At 50.7% G+C, this 21,479-nt stretch overlaps 1 protein-coding gene across 3 annotated transcripts in view; it reads left to right on the plus strand.

Moving 5' to 3' along the window:
* SCARB1 (scavenger receptor class B member 1) overlaps positions 1-21,479 on the plus strand; it is a 79,194-nt gene that overhangs the window by 21,452 nt on the left and 36,263 nt on the right. For 2 of the 3 annotated variants that reach the window (XM_060027887.2, XM_060027885.1), the window contains exon 2: positions 21,178-21,335. In XM_060027887.2, coding sequence (XP_059883870.1) covers positions 21,178-21,335 — 158 coding nt within the window. Of the gene's footprint in view, positions 1-18,585; positions 19,026-21,177; positions 21,336-21,479 lie in introns of those variants that run through there. The other variant, XM_060027886.1, reaches the window with a different exon arrangement.

Consider the following 21,479-nt stretch of genomic DNA (forward strand, 5'->3'; position numbering starts at 1 on the left):
GGGAGTTAGTGTTTAATGGGAATAGAATTTCAGTTGGGGAAGATGAACATTTCTGGAGACCGATGGTGGGGATGATTGCACGACAGTGTGAATGTCCTTAATGCCACTGAACTGTGTGCTTGAAAATGGTAAAGGTGGTCCAGGTACTGTTTTGCGTATTTGACCACAATTTTAAAAAGTGATGGGGGAAATTCCCTGGTGGTCCAGTGGTTAGGACTCCACACTTCCACTGCAGGGGGTGCGGGTTTGATCCCTGGTCCGGGAACTAAGATCCTGTGTGCCGAGTGGCCCAGCTAAAAAAAAAAGAAAAAGAAAAAGTCACGATGGGGTTTAACCTGAGGGGAGATCAGTGCCGGTCCCCCTCCCGCCCCTCCCCACCGCCCCGCCAATCCGGGCGTCAAGGATCGGGTTCGGGTTCGTAGGTGGTAGACCGGATGGCCCAGCCCCTGGCCAGGGTGATTACAGGACGCTGAGCCTCTTGCAAAAGATCGAGCTTTTGGAGGAGACAGCCCCTGAGCCTCTGATTCCTCCGGGCTCAAACCACCGTTGCGCCATCTTACGAGACCTTGGCAAGCTTCCGCACGCGTTCTGGAACCAGGGCCAAGGTGAGTGGCGGAAAGCTCATTTAGCAAGCGTCCTTGTGGCCCGTTTACACCCGGGTGCTTTCTTCAGATCAGTGCATGTCCTTGTCACTTGATTCTCGGTGCTGCCACCGAGGAGGAGGGGGAGGTGCTCACGTCTCCATGTGGCCGGTCAGGGGACCAAGGGGCAGAAGGCAGGGGTTGGCACACTCTCTGTAAAGAACAAATAGTAAATATTCTCAGCTTTACGGGCCAAACAGGTTCTGCCTCAGCCTCTCACCTCCGCAGCCGTGGTGCAGAAGCTGCGTGGACCATATATCTGTGAGGGGGCTGGCTGAGTGCCACACAGCTTTATTTGTGGACACCAACATGTGAACTTCATGTAACTTTCATGTGTCTTGCGTTAGTATTCTTCTTTTTTTTTTTTCAAACATGGAAAAATGTAAAACCGTTGTTAGCTCCCGGGATGAAGGGAAACAGGCCGGATGTGGCCGCAGGCTGTAGTTTGCTGAGCCCTTTCTTTATTATTGGGGTGAAATTGTGGTGTTTGAAGGAAGGGCTGTCCTCTGCCTGAATTATGTGGAGAAAGTGGGGCAGAAGTCAGCCCTGGGGGAGACTGTGCTCGTCCTAAAGAGCACAGACAGGTAGACTGCCTGGAGTTCCCATGATGGTAGTGTAGTTGGTGGGTCCAGGTGAGACCCTGGCTTACAGGTGGAGGGTGAGATTGTGCTTGATTTTCCTGGGAGCCTGGGATCGGAACTGCGTGCGCCTTCCAGCAGTCACCTCCCTTCCCTGTGATCCTTATCTATCCACACCTGCGGTGAGCCTTTATGGAGGCAGTAGAATGTTAGAGCTCAGGCTCTGGGGGCAGACTGGAGTTGAGGACCCTCTGTCACTACTGGGTTTGTGCCCTTGGGCAAGTAAGTAGTTTAATCTCTCTGTGCCTCAGTTTCCTCATCAAAAAAAACAAAACAAATAATCGTACCTACCTCACGGACTAATTGTCATATTTAGATGAAAGCGAGCATTGCATCGAATGAGATGTTTTGGGCTGCAAGCAACAGAAAAGCTGCTTCCAAGTGGCTGGTATAATACAGAGGTTTATTATTGTGCTTCATGGGAGACCGGAGGTGGTGGATGTCTCCAGATTTATTCAGCTGTTCAGTGATGTCAGGGGACTGGGTCAATGTCTATGCAGCTCTCTCAGCCTTGCCCTCATAGCCTCATGATGGCTGCCACAGTGCCGGACATCACACTGTCACACACATCATTCAAAGCCAGAAGGAGGGATGGTGCCATGGGAGGGCTCTGTTCAGTTCTTCCTCTTATTGGAAGAGGATCTTTTTTTTCTCAGAAGCTGCCAGCAGACTTCCTTTTCCTTCTCATTGGTTAGACAGGCTCATGGGCCTGGTCTACTGTCTGGGCCCATTTTCTCTGAGATTTAGGGCTTTCTCTCCAATACTAGAAGCAAGTCAGGGTTCACTTAGTGGGAGGAGGGGATAAAGGTGGCCTTTGGGCCTGCCACATCAAATGCTCATTTAGCATATGGCCTGGCACCCAGTAAATGCTGGCATCGTTGTCAACGTTAGCCTAGTACATGTCGGGCAGGCAGAACTTTCACAAGTGAACATCCCCAAGTAATCAGCAGCGCCCCCAGAATCCCCTTGCACTCCCCCCTGTTGCTACCCAGCCCCAAGGGTGACCGCTACCCTCACTTCTTCCAGCATAGCTTAGTTTATCGAAATGGAATCACCCAGCGGGTACTGTTGTGGTCTGGCTTCTTTGCTCAACATTAGGCTTGTGAGATCCACCCACGTGGCTGTGCTTTCTCACTGCTGTGTGAATGTATAGTGATGTCTGGTTAATATTTGGGTTGTTTCTGGTTTGAGGCTACCAGGAGTAAAGCTGCTGGGAACATTTGTGTACAAGTCTTTGTGTGGACATGTGTTTTCCTTTCTCTTAGGTGATACCCCGGAATGGAATTACTGGGACGTAGGGCATGGACTTTAGCTTTAGTAGCTAAAGTGCCCCAACAATATTCCAAAGTGGTTGACAGTCCTGCCAATGTTAAACGATGTTCTGGTGCTGGCCAGTGGTTGCCAATAAATACATTTGATGAGCTGAGCTCTTCCTATTGTGTGTCTGAGTCATTTGTGAGTAACCTGTCATTTTTCCAATCCCTGCTCAGCTCCTCTCTGATGAACTTTGCCCCCCATAGCACTGAGGACCAGCTTTGAGCATATTAGATGCTCAGGCAGGGTTGGAATGAATGAATGAATGAATGAGTACCATGTTCTCATCCTGTGTTACTGTAGGACAGGCATTGCAAACTCAGATACCGTGAGGGCCATGCAGCAACTCCAGTGAGTGAAGCCACCTGGTGTGAGGTGATAGGAAGCAGTGAGGCCTGTGGTAACCTGGAGAGCAGATCCCACACCAGGAGCAGCTGCTACTCAGCTCAGCTGGGCCATGCGGGGAGGCCCAGGCCCAGTGCTGGCACGTCTCTTGGTTTTTCAGAAGAAGCCGGAAATCCAGAATTTATCTGCCATTTTTATTTTTATTTTTAAAAATTATTTATTTATTTATTTTTGGCTGTGTTGGGTCTTCACTGCTGCGCGCGGGCTTTCTCTAGTTGCGGGGACTACTCTTCGTTGCAGTGCGTGGGCTTCTCAATGCAGTGGCTTCTCCTGTTGTGGAGCACGGGCTCTAGGCGCGCGGGCTTCAGTAGTTGTGGCACGTGGGCTGAGTAGTTGTGACTCGCGGGCTCTAGAGCGCAGGCTTCAGTAGTTGTGGCACTTGGGCTCAGTAGTTGTGGCTCACGGGCTCTAGAGTGCAGGCTCCGTAGTTGTGGCGCACGGGCTTAGTTGCTCCGCGGCATGTGGGATCTTCCTGGACCAGAGCTCGAACCCGTGTCCCCTGCATTGGCAGGCGGATTCTTAACCACTGCGCCACCAGGGAAGCCCTATCTGCCGTTTTTAAGATGTTGTCAGCAAATTCAAATATTTTGAAATTCCATGTGATCTAAAACTCATCCACTGGCCAAATCGGACAGTTTGTGGAGTTGGCTTCAGGAAGACAGAAGACCTGTCTTTTTCTTTGGGGGTGGGGGAGGGGTTCGAATCTTTAAGTGGTTTAAAAGAAACTTGTTATGAAAATTTCAAATGTCCCTGAAAAAAAAAGAGAGAACACGGGACTTCCCTGGCGGTCCAGTGGTTAAGATTCCGCGCTTCCACTGCAGGGGGCGCGGGTTTGATCCCTCGTCCACATGCCGCGGGGTGTGGTCAAAACAAAACAAAAAAAGAGGGCTTCCCTGGTGGCGCAGTGGTTGAGAGTCCGCCTGCCGATGCAGGGCACACGGGTCCGGGAAGATCCCACATGCCACGGAGCAGCTGGGCCTGTGAGCCATGGCCTCTGAGCCTGCGCGTCCGGAGCCTGTGCTCCGCAACGGGAGAGGTCACAATAGTGAGAGGCCCGCGTACCGCAAAAAAAAAAAAAAAAAAAGAGAGAGAGAGAGAACAGTATGATTGCCCTGTGCCACTCCTCTGCGTTAATGGACATTGAGTCCCGTGCCCTCCGGTTTCATCTGTACCACCACCTGCATCCATTTCTCCTTCCCCGAGTTACTGTGAAGCATGTATAGAGGTTCGTCTGAGTCTCTAACACGGTGGTTCGCTAGCTGCCTCCTGCAGCAGAAGCCCTGGAGGGCTTGTTAAAACACAGATGTCTGGGCACCCCCCCAGCGTTGCTGAGTCGGCAGGTCTGAGATGGGGCCTGAGAGCCAGCTTTTCTATCAAGTTCCCAGGTGATGCTGGTGTTGCTGGTTCAGGGACCATGCTTGGAGAACCACTGCTTGAACAGGTCCATGGTAAACAAGGACATGAAGCAGAAGCCCCCCTGCCCCTGACGTTGCCCCCATGCTGTTATCCCGTGAAAACGAATTCCAAGGAGTAGCGATGAGTTTTTGAAATGAGGAACCTGATCAGCTATTCAGAAATGCCCTGCGTCCCCACCCCCTGCAGTTGGGTCCCTTTTGGGGGGCTGAGGAAGTGCGGCTCAGTGGTCGATCGGTCTTTGCCCAGCCAGGAAGCTTCCCGAGGCCCCCTAGAATCCCGAATCGCTCTGTCCTCTGACCTTTGCTCCCCCCAATCTGTCCTGTGGGAACCTGTTGGCTTTTGGAGGCCTGCTTTGGGGAGACGCCCCCCTGGTTCTGATGTTGCCCCAGGAGAGGGGAGGCTGGCCTTCTAGGGCCCCTCAGTCCCTCCTGCGCCGTGTTCCCAGCTGACACTGCAGCTGGCTGAGCTCTTTGGGGGGTGTCTCAGTTCCTGTTCTGAGGGACACCCTTGTGTCACCGTGAAGCCAGACTATCCTTTGGTCTTAGAATTCGGGAGGAGGCAGGGGCCCGTCTGCAGCCCAAAAAGGGCTTCTCTGCAGATCCAAGCTTTGAGAACAAAGTCCCTCCCACCCCGCACTGCAGCACTTGCACGAAGTCCCACGCAGACTGTGTTCAGCCCTGTGTTTCTTTTAAAGAGGGTTGGACCGAGCGTCCTGGGCTGGGCGTGGGGCTGCACTTCGGGACAGGGGGCTTCCCACGGCGGGACCTGGTCCACCGTGTCCCCGGCGGGGGCCCCGCCTGTTGGCTACAGACAGCGATGCTCTGGAAAGGAAGCGGTACATGAGGAACAAATGTCCCTCTGCCGCGGCGTTTGGGTGCTCCTGGGTGTGGCAGGGGCTGTATGGGAGGAAGCCCCGCATCTCTGAGTGGGTGTGGCAGGCGGGACGATGGCCCCCCAAAGACATCCTGATCCCGGGACCTGTGAATGTATTGCTCCACGTGACAAAAGGGACTTCGCAGCTGTGATTAAATTAAGGATTTGGGGGATGGGATTATCTGGGTGGGACCAGTGTCATCCTAAGGGTAAGAGGGAGGCAGGGGGGTCAGAAAGAGTGTGATGATGAAAGCAGAGGCTGAAGGAATGCGGGAGGATTCTAGAAGCTGGAAAATGCAGGGACTTGGATTCTCCCCGAGAGCCTCCAGAGGGAGCGGGCCCTGCCGACACCTTGATTTTAGCCCTATTTCGGGGTGAGACCTATTTTGGACTTCTGACCTCCAAAGCTGTAAGGTACTAAATTTGTGATGTTTTAAGCTGGTACATTTTCGATAATTTGTTACAGTGGCAATAGGAAATGAATGCAATGAATTTGCTTCCATTAAAGCCAGGGAAGTAAAATTATAACAAATTCTGGTTCCCGTTTAAGTAAAATATTTAAACGTAAAATCATATTCTTTTAACATATCTACTTTTTTTTTTTTTTTTTTTTTTTGCGGTACGCGGGCCTCTCACTGCTGTGGCCTCTCCCGTTGCGGAGCACAGGCTCCGGACGCGCAGGCTCAGCGGCCATGGCTCACGGGCCCAGCCGCTCCGCGGCATGTGGGATCTTCCCGGACTGGGACACGAACCCACGTCCCCTGCATCGGCAGGCGGACTCTCAACCACTGTGCTACCAGGGAAGCCTAACGTATCTACTTTTAAACATTTCAGTATTTTTTCAACGACTTTAATGTTCTGGAAAAAAAATGTATCTAGGGGCTCACATTCTTCCTTTGCTTCAAGCTCTGATGTGACTTGGCCAGGCACTGATTTGAACCTCACGGTAGCCCTGTGAGATAGGTCCTGCTTTGTGTTTCAATAGCTTCCTATCTTAGAACAGTTTTAGATTTACAGAAAAATGGAGGCGATAGTGCAGAGTGTACCTCGCACCTGGTCTTCCTGTTGTGAGCATCTTTAATTAGTGTGGTCTGTTTATTACAGCGAATGAACCAGGGGTGATACATTAGTATCAACTAAAGTCGCCACTTCGTTGAGATTTCCTTAGTTTTTATTTCACCTCCCTTTTCTGTCGCAGGATCCCGTCCGGGACACCAGGTCACACTTAGTCACTGTGTCCCCTCAGGCTCCTCTCGGCCGTGCCCGTTTCTTAGACCATCCTTGGTTTTGGTGACCTGGACGATTTTGAAGAGCACCGGTCAGCGCTTTTGTCACATGCCCTTCTATTGGGATTTGTCAGATGCTTCGCTCATGATTCGACTGTGGTTTCTGGGTCTGGGGAGGAAGTGCACAGAGGGCGAGTGCCGTGCTCATCCCGTTATGTCAACATGACGCCCCTGTTGAGGTTGGTCCTGTTTCCAATCCCTTTTTACAGATGAGGAAACTGAGGCACAGGAAGCTGTGTCGGGCACCTGCTGGCAGGAGGAGAAGGGCAGGAAGTTGGGAAGTAGGGAGCAGCTCGCTGCAGACGTAGGGCTGGGTCTCCTTGCTTGTAGGGAGTCGCTCCTGGCCCCCCCACGCCCCGTGCCCCCATTGGTCTCCTTGCTGTTCTCCAGGGGGCAGGTGGAGAGCTTCCGAGGTCAGATTTTTTTTTTTTTTTTTTTTTTTTTTTTTTTGCGGTACGCGGTCCTCTCACTGTTGTGGCCCCTCCCGTTGCAGAGCACAGGCTCCGGACGCGCAGGCTCAGCGGCCATGGCTCACGGGCCCAGCCGCTCCGCGGCACGGGGGATCTTCCCGGACCGGGGCATGAACCCGTGTCCCCTGCATCGGCAGGCGGACCCTCAACCACTGCGCCACCAGGGAAGCCCAGAGGTCAGATTTGATGGAACGCAGCCCCCTTGTTGAGCCTTTGTGGGCTGAGGCTCCCCTTGAGGGAGTGATAAATGGCTTAAAAACGCTCACCTCCATATTAAAATTTTTTGCTTTAATTTTCTTTTTCATTAAAAAAAATCTAAATTTAGGGACTTCCCTGGCGGTCCAGTGGCTAGGGCTCTGTGCTTCCACTGCAGGGGGCACGGGTGTGATCCCTAGTTGGGGTACTAAGATCCCACAAGCTGCGCGGCTCAGCCACAAAAAATAAATAAATAAAAAAATATCTGAATTTAACATCCATACAGGAAAGTGCACAGCCTTAGGTGTGGAGGTTGATGAATTTTTACGTGGGCGTGCACACTTGCCATGCTCACCTGTAGAAGGCTCTCCTGCACCCCTTTCTGTCAACGCCCACCCCTATCACCAGAGATGAGCTTTGCCCGTTCCCTGGAACAGCACATAAACGGACTCACACAGCGAGTTCTCCTGGGTGTCGAGCATCTCTTCGTCACGTTGTGCTCGTACGGTTCATCTGTGTCCACTCCCTTTCCTTGCTGGGTGACGTCCCATTGTACGCAGGTGCCCCCACTTGTCACCCATCCACTTGTTTGTGGACATTTGCGTTATTTAGCTTTAGGAGGTAACGCCACAGCGCTCTCTATGGCAATCGTACCGAATTACACTTCCGCCAGCCGTGTGTGAGCATTCGTGGTTGCTGCACATGCTTGCTGACATTTGCTATTGTCAGTCTTTTTCTCATCCTTTTTTTTTCTGTTATATATATGTATTTAATTATTATTATATGTGTATTGTTTCAGATTATTTTCCATTATAGTTTATTATAAGATATTGAATGTTGTTTCCTGTGTTATACAGGAATCCTTGTAGCTTATTTATTTTATATATAGTAGTGTGTAACTGTTAATCGCATACTCCTTATTTATCCCAGTAGGGTTTTTTTTTTTTTTTTGGTCAGTCTTTATCATGTTAGCCTTTTTGGTGTATGGTGTAGGATCTCCTTGTGAATCTAATGGACCTTTCTCTGATGACTACACTGCCCAGGGCAGGTGGGGTGGCTCTGTGAAGCCACGGGGATTGAGCTTCCTATCTTTCTACTCTACCATCCTTTGTGCGTGGCTTCCATTCTCAAGACTGCCTCATGATCCAAGGTGGCTGCTGTAGCTGAGTCCATCATGTCCGCAGTCCAGGCAGCAGGAAGGGGGACTTGTCAACAAATACGTAGGAATTGCCGATGTTGATAATGCTGGGAAGACAAAACGGTGATGGATAGAATGTGATGGGGGAAGAGCTACTTTAGAAAGGGTGGTTTCTTTGTCCATTTCATTCACTGCTAGAGTCCCCAGACCTAGAACAGAGCCTGACATGCAGTGAGAAACCAGTTAATATTGTTGAGGGAAGGTCTCGTTGAAAAAGTGACATCAGACTTGAGAAATGAGGGGGTCACCTATGTGGGCATCGGGGGGAAGATTGCCCTTGGAGGAGCAAACAGTCAGTGCAAAGGCCCTGTGGCAGAATCTTGCCCAGTGGGCTCAGGAACAATGAGGCCAGTGTGGCTGGATCAGAGTGAACGAGGTGGACGGCAAAGGGAGCTACGACTGGTATAGCTGCAGGGAGCCAGATGGTGCAAGACCTCATAGGTCACTGTCAAGAGATTTGGATTTATTTCCAAGATAAGTAGGGAGCCGTGGGAGGTGTTTGAGTGGGGGGAATACCATGATCAGATGTACCTTTTAAAAGGGCAACTCTGATCTATGCGGGAAATAGACTAGGGACAAAAGCAAAAGTGAGAAAACCAGTGAAGAGGTGACTGCATCTGTCGGAGCAAGTGATGATAGGAGCTGGGGTGGTTGGATGGATTTTTTGTGCATCTTAGAGCAAGACTTCCTGATGGATGGTTTTTGGGTGGGAGAGAAATGGAGGAATCAAGCATGACTCAACTTCTTAGCTTAAGCAACTCACCCCGCTGTTTCAGCAACGTGCTTGGGTTTTCTATAAAAAACCTTTTCTTTCATTCTTCTTACCTTTAAAACCAAAAGAAGTTGGAACATTAGCCAAGGGTGTGACGTTCCCAAATTCCAGACTGAATCAGCCCATGCTGCAGTCTTCCCTGCGCTCATGGGCCCCACGGGGCTGGGGACATCTCTGGAGCCCTCGGATGCAGGGGGTAGGAAGTGACTGGAGTGGGAAGGGTCTGGTCCTGTCCCAGAACCTGGCCTCAGACAGGTGAATCAGCCTCCTGGCCCATCTGGTCAGAGGTGTGTTGCCTGTTATCACTGGGGGAGGGATTGGGTTTTGCAATTCAATGGCCAGGTCAAAATTAATGATCAATTTGCGAAACTCCTGTCCTGTGTGCTCTGAGCTCAGTGGGAGAGAAATGTGAGGGCACTGGCCTGCATGTTGGTGCAGGACCTGTGGCTTGGTCTCTTCCTGCACCTGTGACATCGGGGTGGTAATTGGTCCTCGAGCTTCAGTGTCTGTGTCTGTTCCATGGGCCTTTGAGAATGTAATGAGGTGAGGTAGGTGGAAGTGTTTTGCTACCTGAGTAGTGCTTTACAGATGGTGGATAGGATTCTCCAGCTCCCCGACCCTCCCCCAGCTTCTCAGGGGCCCCGTCTTGTTCATCTTTAAATTCAGAACATGTCGTCTAGCACAGAGTGGGTGACTGTCCACAGAATGGCCTGGGTCCTAATTAGGTCAGAGCAGGCTCAGCGTAGGTAGTTCCCCAAAGGCTTCGTGGAGGAGGTGGCTCCTGGAGAGTGGGGTTTTGGATTTGGCACTCAGGGCCATCCTGGGAGCAGGGAGAGTGCCGTGGGAGGGCAGTGGCCACTTGTGGGTTCAAGCGACACCCTGATCACTTCGCTTTGCCCTGGCTTTTTGCCCCTGGGTTGGGCTGAATAGGGTCCCCCCCAAAAAATGGTACTTCCAAGTCCTGTCCTAACCCCTGTTACCTGCGAATGTGACCTTATTTGGAAATAGGGTCTTTGCAGATGTGATTAAGGTAAGGGTCAGGTGGGCCCTAAGTCCAACAAGAACGTCCTTATAAGAAGAGGACACAGAGAGGGGGGGATGTGATGACAGAGGAAGAGGTTGGAGGGGTGCGCCTAGGAAAGCCTGAGACCACCAGGAGCTAGAGGAGCAGGTTAGGAGCCTGCCCTGGAGCCTTCTGGAGGAGCGCGGCCCTGCCCACGCCTTGATTTCGGACTTCTGGCCTCCAGAACTGGGAGGCGTTACATGTTTTAAGTCACCCAGTGTGTGACTTTGTTCCAGCGGCCCAAGGGGCCTAACGCAGATGCTTTACTGCTCGGGAGATGGGCGAGAGATTTCCTGGTAGGTGGTTTCACCGGGGGTCGCGGACTTCCTGGCCCTCGAGACCCAGCAAGAGATGCTCTTTCTGGCCTCTGTGAGCTGAGGTCCCGTGCTCTGGCTGCTGCCTCCTGAGGGTGAAGGTAGAGGTCCCTGGAGTCATGGGGCCCCTCTCAGCCTCTTCCTGCTTCTCTACTCCAAGCTCATCCCATGCGTGTGCAGGAGGCCTGCCTGGCTGGCCTGAGGCCCCTGGAGGGACAGCCATGTGAGGCCTGGGCCTCTCCCCTGCCTTCCGCTGGCCTCTCTGTGAAACAGAAGGCTGGTCTGCTGTCCCTCACCCTGCATCCTCCAGGCCTCAGGACATCTGCTCTGCCCCTTCCCTAGGCAGGGTCCTCACTGCCTGGCCTGGAGAGGAGATGGGGTCTGTTGGAGGTGGGACCACCCTTGGATGGGATAGTGGTCTGAGTCTCATCATCCGTTTACCCCAGTCCTGAGGCTGTGGCCTGGCCTGTGAGGTTGCAGCTCACATTTTTTTTTTTTTTTTTTTTTGCGCTACGCAGGCCTCTCACTGTTGTGGCCCCTCCCATCGCGGAGCACAGGCTCAGCGGCCATGGCTCATGGGCCCAGCCGCTCCGCGGCATGTGGGAGCTTCCCGGACCGGAGCATGAACCCGTGTTCCCTGCATTGGCAGGAGGACTCCCAACCACTGTGCCACCAGGGAAGCCCGCAGCTCACATTTTTATGAAAATGGTGATTTTTAAGATGTATTTAATTGAAACATGAAATTTTCATTTGTTCCATCACACGTCCACTGAGCTGCTTGGGCCCCAAATAGGCCATGCTCTCTGTGTATTTAAAAAAAAAAAATTATCTCGGGAATTCCCTGGAGGCCCAGTGGTTAGGACTGTGCGCTTTCACTGCTGTGGGCCTGGGTTCAATCCCTGGTCAGGGACCTAAGATCCTGCAAGCCGGGCAGCACGCCCGCCTCCCCACATTCCCTCCATTACGAGCTTTTTAAAACATACACAAAGGAGAAAGCAGATCGCCGCTCCCTGGATGTTTCTACTTTGATTCTGTTTGTTCCCGAGCTCACGTTGCTGAGCACCTGCTGAGCGCCAGGCACTGTTCCAGGCCCTGGAGAGACATCAGTGAGCAGCTGAGGATCCAGTCCTGGTGGGTTTCTGATCCAGCGGGGCAGACAGATGAAGAACAATTGACACAATTAATTAGAATTATGCTGGAAGGTGACAAGGACTATGGAAAACCCAGAGCAGGCTGGGGGGTGTTCAGGAATTTGAAGGTGGATGGGGTGGGTCTTCCTGAGAAGGGGGCATGTGAGGGAAGATTAGGAGGGGTGAGAGATGTGGCCATGCTGCTACCTCGGGAAAAACATTGAGGGCAGAGGGAACAGCCCATGCAAAGGCCCTGGGGCAGGAGTGTGCCTGCATATACAGGGGACAGCAAGGAGGCCAGCATGGACGGGCTGAGTGAGTGACAGGGACATGGTAGGATGTGGGGCCTGGAGAGGCCACAGGGGCAGACCAGATGGAGGGACTTATAGACCAGTGCTGAGCTGGCAGCTTTTAGGTTAATAGCATTTTCAAGAAATAAAATGTTCCACATTATTTTGTGTGTTTGAAAAATTCATGTGAAGAGCCAATAGTGACTGTTACCTTTCTGCAGCTTGCCTTTTTTTTCACTCAAGATTCTTTCTCTGAGCCTTATCCAGGTAGACCCGGTCCTTTCATTCATTTTGCCTGATATAGTTGTGTGCAGAAGCCCGATTTATCTCTGGCTGAGAATCTGCTGAACCGTCTGTTCTGTTTCGAGATTCGATGATTCTGAGGCATGCAGGATCTTAGTTCCCCGACCAGGGATCGAACCTGTGCCCGCTGCAGTAGAAGCTAGGAGTCTTAACCTCTGGACTGCCAGGGAAGTCCCTCCACGATTCTTCTGCAGCCCTCTCGCACACATGTGGGACTGTCTCTAGGGCAGAGTTGTCCAGCTGTGGGCTGTGATCCGAGAGAGGGATGTGAGACGATTGGGGTCAGTGGGGGCCAACACTTAAAACAGAATGGACTGGGAGAGAATATCTGAGGAGCAAATAATCCATTGGGAGTGTAAGTGGCATCCTATTGGAAAGACGGGTGTTCTTTCCTGAAGCTTGTTTCAGTCACCCCAGGTGTGTAGGTTGTGGTCCTGGGCGGGGCCAGCAGTGTCTGAGAGCCAGTGTGCAGAGTGGGGGACTGCAGGGTCATGGGGGCGTGCCGTGCTCACGTTCTGGGGCACCTCCGTTTCCCCACACCTTTACCCGCACTTGGTTTTCTCAGGTGACTTAATTTGTGTCCATCTTTTGGGAAATATCTCGTTTTAATTTGCAGCTAATCTTTTTTCTTTTTGAAATTGTGGTAAGATTCACTTAACGTAAAGCTCACCATTTAAACTGTTAAAAAGCGTACAGTTGAGTGGTATTTAGTACATTCACGATGTTGTGCAGCCATTACCACCGTCCGGTTCCAGAACATCTTCATCACCCCAGAAAGAAACCCTATACCCGTTAAGGAGCCCCTCCCCAGTGCTCCCCTGGCAGCCACCAGGCTGCCTTCTGTCCCTGTGGATTTGCCTGTTCTTTTCTTTTCGGCTGCGCCGCGCCGCTTGCAGGATTTCAGTTCCCCGACCAGCAATTGAACCTGGGCCACAGCAGTGAAAACCCGGAATCCTAACCACTAGGCCACCAGGGAACTCCCTTGCTCATTCTAGACACTTCACATAAACGGAATCATACAGTGTGTGTCCTTTTGCGACTGGCTTGTTTCGCTTAGTGATGTTTTCAAAGTTCATCCATGGTGTATAGCCTGGGTCAGAATTTCCTTCCTTTTTAAGGCTGAATAACACTGGATACACCACATTGCATTTATCCACTCATCCATCGATGGACACTGGGTTGCTTCCACCTATTGGCTATTGTGGATAATGCTGCTGTGAACATAGATGTGCTCATATACACCCTTTTAAAAAAGGCTTGATGAAAACGTCCCATCTCTTGATTTTAGTTGCCACACCGATGAGGTATATACATTGGATAAAGTTCAACAAACTACACATAAAAAGGATGAATGATCAGGACCTCGATAACATTTTGTTAAGTGAAAGAAGACATATGTGGCCTTTTGTGTCTCTGCTTGTTTTTAAGAAATAGAGAATTAGGGACACATTTGAAGACTTGTGTGATTCTCTTTATCTGAGAAAAGGCAAATCCATAGAGACAGAAAGTAGATTGGTGGTTGCCAGGGGCTGGGGGAGAGGATTGAGTGCTAATGCGGTTTTGTTTTGGGTGATGACAATGTTCTGAAATTAGATGGTGGTGATGGCTGCGCGACTCCGAGAATAAACTAAAAACCATTGCGTCGTACACTTTGAATGGATAAATTGTGTGGTGTCTGAATCAGATCTCAATAAAACTGTCAGAAAATCTTAGTGTCGTGTTTTCAAGGTTCATCCGTAACATGCATCCTTTTTAAGTGTCGTTCGATGAGCTTTATCACATGTGTACATCTCTCCTGTCTGGCAGCCAAAATCAAGGGATGGGACATTTTCATCACCCCAAGGAGCTTCCTGATGCCCTTTTGCAGTCAGCTTCCTCCCTCCCCCGAGCCCCTGGCAACCACCGATCTGGTTTCTGTCCCTCTAGAGTTTTCCCTTTTCCACAGTGTCATATAAGTGAAATCATATAGTATGTAGCTTTTTGTATCTGGCTCTTTCAATTTAACATAGGCTTTTTTATCTAATTTTTTTTTTTTTTTGGCCTCGCCGTGCAGCATGCAGAATCTTAGTTCCCCGACCAGGGATCGAACCTGTGCCCTCTGCCTTGGCAGCTCAGAGTCTTAACCACTGGACTGCCAGGGAAGTCCCTAACATAGGCTTTGAGGTTCCTCCATGTGGCGTTTATCAGCAGTTGGTTCCTTTTATTGCCGAGCATTTATTCTGTTGTGTGGAGGCACAGCAGTTGGTTTATCCATTGTGATGTTTGAGTTGTTTTAAAAACATCTTTGTGATTGATGGACATTTAGGTAAGTCGTGCTCTTAAAGGCTTCCTAGCCTTTGCAGAGGCGGGGCCCCTGCCAGGACCGCCCTCCCCATCTTCTTTCCCTGGCAAAGCCCAACTCCTTTGTTCAATCCCCAGCTCACATGCCCTCTCTTCCAGGCAGCCCTCCTGACTGTCCAGAATGAGCCTGGAGAATCTGGTTGGATAAAAGGGAGTGGCGTCCAACGAGGGATCACCTTGGCCTTCTCTCTCAGTCTTTGTTTTCGGGCTGTGATCTTTGACCTTAGGGGAGGGGGCAGGGATAGAATCAGTTGTTAGTCAAAAGGCCCTGAGCTTGGCCTGTGCACTGTTATCTAATCAGCTTCCTGGTCCTGATGCCTGTGGTCCGGTGTTCGCAAGCGGTGCAAAGTCCAACCCCCACTGGAGGTGGGGCAGTGACAGGGGGAGGAGGAAGGGCCGGTCACTTCGTGCCAGGTAACTGCATGGCTGATCTTCTGGGTCCCCAGGCTCTACTGGACCCTGTTCTAAGCACTTTACCTCTACATACCCACTTACTTTGGACGCTATCATTACACCCATTTTATGGATGAGGAAACTGAGGTGCAGAGAGGATCAGTGACTTATCCCAGAAAGCAGAGCTGGGTCACAGGAGATTGCCCGATGAACAGGGGTGGGACCCCAGGGCCCCAAAACCCCTTCTGTTGGAGGGAGAGACACATGGCTTCATCTGGTGACTCATCGGTTTGGCACTGATTTATCCCTGAACTGGGTGGGCAGGCCAGGAGATTAGGAAAGCACAGAGGGATTCCGGAATTCCAAAAAAGCCTTGTCCGTGTCCAGGTACCTTTGCCAAGAAACAGGGCTGGGGGAGGGAGGCAGGAACTGGAAACTTTTTAAAATTTTAAACCACTTTATTGAGGTATGATGGACATTGAAAAAAGCTATATGTATATAATTATGCAACTCGATGAGTTTGGAGAGAAGTATACACCTGTGAAACCATCACGAGTTTGGAGAGAAGCATACACCTGTGAAACCATCACCAAGTGTACACCTGTGAAACCATCAGCACGATCAAGATGTCCATCACCTCCGAAAGTTTCCTCCCAACCTCTTTATTTATGTTTGTTATTATTGGTAGTAGTAGTAACAGTAGTTACGCATGATGAATAGGAGTTAGCAATACTGCATTGTATATTTAAATGTTTGCTAAGAGGGTAGATCTCATGTTACATATTTTTACTACCGAGTCCAAGCTCGCTCTGCTTGCCGCACGACAGGCCAATAAATTGGAGACGAGGTGTTGAGGCAGGGAATACGAATTTTTTTTAAAAAACATTTTTATTGGAGTATAATTGCTTTACAATGGTGTGTTAGTTTCTGCTTTATAACAAAGTGAATCAGCTATGTGTATACGTATATCCCCATATCCCCTCTCTCTTGCGTCCCCTTCCCACCCTCCGTATCCCACCTCCTAGGTGGTCACAAAGCACCGAGCTGATCTCCCTGTGCTATGCGGCTGCTTCCCACTAGCTATCTGTTTTGCATTTGGTAGTGTATATATGTCCATGCTACTGTCTCACTTCGTCCCAGCTTACCCTTCCCCCTCCCCGTGTCCTCGAGTCCATTGTCTATACAACTATTCATTCGTAAAGCCAGCAGACGGAGAAGACAGCCGACCAATGTCTCAAAGTAACCATCTTACAGGGTTTGGATGCCAGTTTCTTTTCTAGCACAGAGAGGGGGAGGAGATGAGGAAGACAGTACAGAGGCCATAAGTTTTGCGAATGTCCCCTGGAATGGCCAGCCCCGGGGAGGGGATGTGTTCATTTCTTCTTTCTTGCAGCCGTGCACAGGTGGACAGGGTCCGGATGCTTCCCTGAACAAAGGCATTTGGTTTAACATTCAGGCAGAGGGACAGGGTTCCCCGAGGCAGGCGGTTCTGTATAGACAGTCCTTTTAGTGAACAAAAGCAGCGGCAAGCAAAGGTTAAAGTGAAAGAAACAGGTCCAACATGGAGTCAGATTTGGCTCTTCCCTGTTACATTTTATCCCAAACACGTCAAAAGAAGGAAACTGGATCGATGTCGCTTTTCTCCTGGCCGAGTGCGCTGACTGAAGCCAGGACAGGCGGGCCCCCTACCTACTAGCCCCGGGTGTATCTGTTCTGTGGATGGGGGATGGAGAGAGGGCGTGATGGCACTGCCCCTCTGTCGCTCCTCCCTGTGGGCCTGTCTTTGTTGCTTTGGGTTAAAGATTTCCGTCCTGCATGACTAACAACCCCGCCCCCCCACCTGCAACCCCAGGAGCAGACTCCAGGCTGACGTTTGAATTCCACTCTCCAAGCCTTTGGCTGGTGGGGGTGGGGGGTGGGGGTGGGGAAATGGCCTCTGGGGTGGGACCTGTTGTGGGCCAGTGGGGAGGGGGAGAGCTACCCAGCCTCGCGGGCCCCAGTCCCGCCCCCGCCGTAACACGGAGAAGTCCCCCCCTCTGGGAGATGGTGCAGGTGAGGTGCTCTGTCAGGCGTGGCAGAGGGGCATCCCCGCGGTCCAGCCGTGGCCTTAAGATGTGTGACCCGCCTCCCGGGTGTGTTTTTTTTTAAATGTGATGGAACTGCATATTTAAAAAAATTTTTTAATTTATTTTAATTTTTTGGCTGTGTTGGGTCTTCGTTCCTGTGCAAGGGTTTTCTCTAGTTGCGGGGAGTGGGGGCCACTCTTCATCGCGGTGCGCGGGCCTCTCACTGTCGCGGGCCTCTCACTGTCGCGGCCTCTCTTGTTGAGGAGCACAGGCTCCAGACGCGCAGGCTCAGTAGTTGTGGCTCACGGGCTTAGTTGCTCCGCGGCATGTGGGATCTTCCCAGACCAGGGCTCGAACCCGTGTCCCCTGCATTGGCAGGCGGACTCTCAACCACTGCGCCACCAGGAAAGCCCCCAGGTGTGTTTGATTTTGAAAAATAAGTTGCTGCCATTGAAACAATTGGGAGATGCCATAGAAACATCTGGATTTCTGGCAGCTCACAAAACATGGGAGGAGCTGGAAAAACCCAAGCCCCGGGGACCTCAGGGGCCCAGAGGGAAGTTGCAACTGCTGCCTTTGTTTTAGGGGGGGTGACCCCTTCCGTTGACCATGTCGTCCCCCACCTCCGTGCTCACCCGAATTGCCCTCTCGGTTGTATGTATCAGGACTGAGCTGGGGACGGGCCCTCCCTACAGCTGTGCACGGGGCTGCCACTCTGTCCCTCCTCCCCTCTCCTGGCCACCCTGGGATGTGCCCTCACTGGGCTCTGCAGCTCCAGAGCTGGGGGCTGGGAGGCCCGGATGCGGGCTTCCCCCTCCCTGCATTAAACTTGGGAGAGGCGCGCTCAGGGCCGGCCCCCACCAGGGTCTTGTGGCCTTTTCCCTCGCACTGAAGAGGTCAGCTGTCACCTGTCACAGTGGACCCTCCTGCACCCCGCACCAAACTCCCTCACTTACGTCTTCATTAAAACTGACAAAGGAGACCAATAATAATAGTAATAATAATGATAATAATATTAATAATAGTGGCTGCCTCGAAGGATCGTGGTGCTAGTCAGGGAAGTGTGACAGTGCAGTGAAGAGTCTAGAGCAAGCACCTGACACACAGGCCCGCTTGGGAAATGCTCGTGTTTTTTTTTTTTTTTAGTTTTATATTGGAGTATAGTTGATTTACACTGTTGTGTTAGTTTCAGGTGTACAACTAAGTGATTTATATATAGTAGTGTCTATATGTTAATCCCAACCTCCTAATTTCCCTTTGGTAACCGTAAATTTGTTTTCTGTGTCTGTGAGTCTGTTTCTGTTTTGTAAATAAGTTCATTTGTATCATTTTTTTTTAGGCTCCACATACAAGTGATACGTATGATATTTGTCTTTGTCTGACTTACTTCACTTAGTATGATCATCTCTAGGTCCATCCATGTTGCTGCAAATGGCATGATTTCATTCTTTTTTATGGCTGAGTAATATTCCACTGTATATGTGTACCACATCTTCTTCATCCATTCGTCTGTCAATGGGCATTTAGGTTGCTTCCATGACCTGGCTATTGTAAATAGTGCTGCAGTGAACACTGAGGTGCATGTATCTTTTCGAATCAGAGTTTTCTCCGGATACAGGCCCAAGGGTGGGATTGCTGGGTCATATGATAATTCTATTTTTAGTTTTTTGAGGAACCTCCGTACTGTTCTCCATAGTGGCTGCACCAATTTACATTCCCACCAACAGTGTAGGAGGGGTCTCTTTTCTCCATACCCTCTCCAGCAGGGAAATACCCGTTTTTGTTGCTTTGTACGAACCATGTTTACTAGTCACCTTTATTTGCAGGTACTGGATGCTCGGGTTATAAAAATGATCCTTGTGACTCCTGTAGCTGGTAGGAAGACGTGTTTATCAATAAAGGATTGTTACACCTGAAGGCAAGTCTCTGATCTCCTGATATTTTCAAGAGAACCCTGAAGTCCAGGTTTTATGTTAAATCTCCCAGTTTTTTGTTCTTGGCAATGAGTTCAACTTTTCTTCATTTAAATGCCACGTAGGTCAAATGAGGCACAGCTGAGGCTATAGAGTCACTGGCCCCATTGTACAGATGGGAAGACTGAGGTTCAGGGCCGACTAACTTGCCCGGAGGGCCCTCGGGTCAGACTCCCTCCAAATCTGCTCCTTCCCAGAGCCTGCCGGTTGGGTACATGGGGCTGAGCCTGATCTCCAGCTCCAGCCTTCTGCCTTCTCTGGGGCTGCTGCCCATTGGTTCTGGGACAGTCTGTTTGGGGACAGTGGGGGTGGCTGTCCTTGTCCTGGAAGACCACGTTCAAAGAAAGGGTGAGGGTGACGCAAGCTGCCCAGACATCTAGCTTTGCAACATTGAGCGTCTATCTGATGGGCTGGGTCAGGCTGGGCGGGGGCAGGGTTGGGTGGCACTGGGGGGACCTCCTGTGTCACTGGGGCAGGGAGCTCAGAGCTGGAGAGCGAAGCAGGGATTAGAGGCCAGTGTATCTGACAGACTCTCCGAGTGAGCTTCAGACCTGTCATCTTCCGCCGTTTAAGGAAATCAAGTTCTGGCCAAGCTTTATAAATCTGGAGACTTAGAGTTTATATAAATTTCTGCCTTGCCGGCTTTTCGTGGAAAACCGCTTCTGTTCTCATCTCCTTCTGCTCTTCCCCTCATAGACCCTGCTCTGGCCATGCTGGCCTCCTTGCTGTTCCTGAATGCTCTGTCTCAGCTCCTCCCTGCCTCAGGGCCTTTGCACGGACTGTGGCTTCTTCATAGACTTACCCACCACCACCAAATACACGTGTTCCCCTCAGTGCCCTTAGTTTTTAATTTTGGTTTAGTTTTGGTCTTTTGTTTTTCCTTACATTTCACCTGCCTTACTCCTCTGTTTAAAATTGCAGCCTTCTTCCCTGTCCCTGCTGTGTTCTCACTATGCCCTGTCACCTAGCGTGCACTTTACCGTAATTATTGAAGACCTCTCCCTTACTGGAATAAGAGCCCCACGACGTTGGAGATCTGGGTCTGTCTTGTTCGCTGTCCTATCCCCAGCTCTTAGAAGAGGGCCCGACTTGTAGTAGGTGCTCAATAAATGTGCGTTGACAGACATAGAAAACAAACTTATGATCACCAAAGGGGGAAGTGGGATGGGGAGGGCCAAATTAGGAGTTTGGGATTAACAGATACACACTACTATATATAAAGTAGGTAAACAAGAAGGACCTACTGTATAGCACGAGGAACTATATTCAATATATTATAATAACCTATAATAGTAAAGAATCTGAAAAAGAATATATATATATATATGTAAAATTGAATATTTTGCTGTACACCTGGAACATTGTAAATCAATTATACTAAAGTTTTTAAAAAATGTGAATGAATGAATGAATTGAATGAATGAGTGAATGAATGAATGACGCATTTGGCACACAGAGCCCACTTTCCGCTGGGTGCCAAGTGCTGTGGTCAAGCAGCGGCCACCTCCTGGTCCCCCAACCAGGCTGCCGTTATGAAAACACATTTTAAAAATAACACATAAGGGCTTCCTGGTGGCGCAGTGGTTAAGAATCTGCCTGCCAATGCAGGGGGTAGGGGTTTGATGTCTGGTCCAGGAAGATCCCACATGCTGCGGAGCAACTAAGTTGTGTGCCACAACTACTGAAGCTCACGTGCCTAGAACCTGTGCTCTGCAACAAGAGAAGCCACCGCAATGAGAAGCCCGCGCACTGCAACGAACAGTAGCCCCCGCTCGCCGCAACTAGAGAAAGCCCGCGCGCAGCAACAAAGACCCAACGCAGCCAAAAATAAAATAAATAAAAAACAAATTAAATTTATAAAAAAAAAATACCACGTAAAAATAATATTACCTATTAACATTAATTATGTCAACTCCAGAGCCCCGTTCCCACCTCCTCCTGCCCCCAGAGCACCCCCTCCAGGGAGCCCCTTCCCAGATGTGCCTGTGGAGTCTGCAGCACAGGCTGGCACCAGGCAGCTGTTTGGGAGCTGGGTGGGTAGGTGGGCGGGGGCCCTGGCCCTCCTCCTCACGGACCTGTTCTTCTCATCCCCCACAGAATGTGCGCATCGACCCCAGCAGCCTGTCCTTCAACATGTGGAAGGAGATCCCCGTCCCCTTCTACCTCTCTGTCTACTTTTTCGATGTCGTCAACCCCAATGAGATCCTCCAAGGCCAGAAGCCGCAGGTGCGGGAGCGCGGACCCTATGTGTACAGGTGAGGATGGAGGGGGCTGGGCTGGGACTCAGGTCATCACCCCATTTTACAGATGAGAAAACAGGCCCCTCGCAGTAGTGGGGCTTGTTCAGGGTCAATCTGCTTCTCCCAATCTGGTGCTCTAGCGCTTGAGACTTGGAGAGC

This window comes from Delphinus delphis, chromosome 13 (assembly GCF_949987515.2).
Source record: "Delphinus delphis chromosome 13, mDelDel1.2, whole genome shotgun sequence".
Lineage (NCBI taxonomy): Eukaryota > Metazoa > Chordata > Mammalia > Artiodactyla > Delphinidae > Delphinus > Delphinus delphis.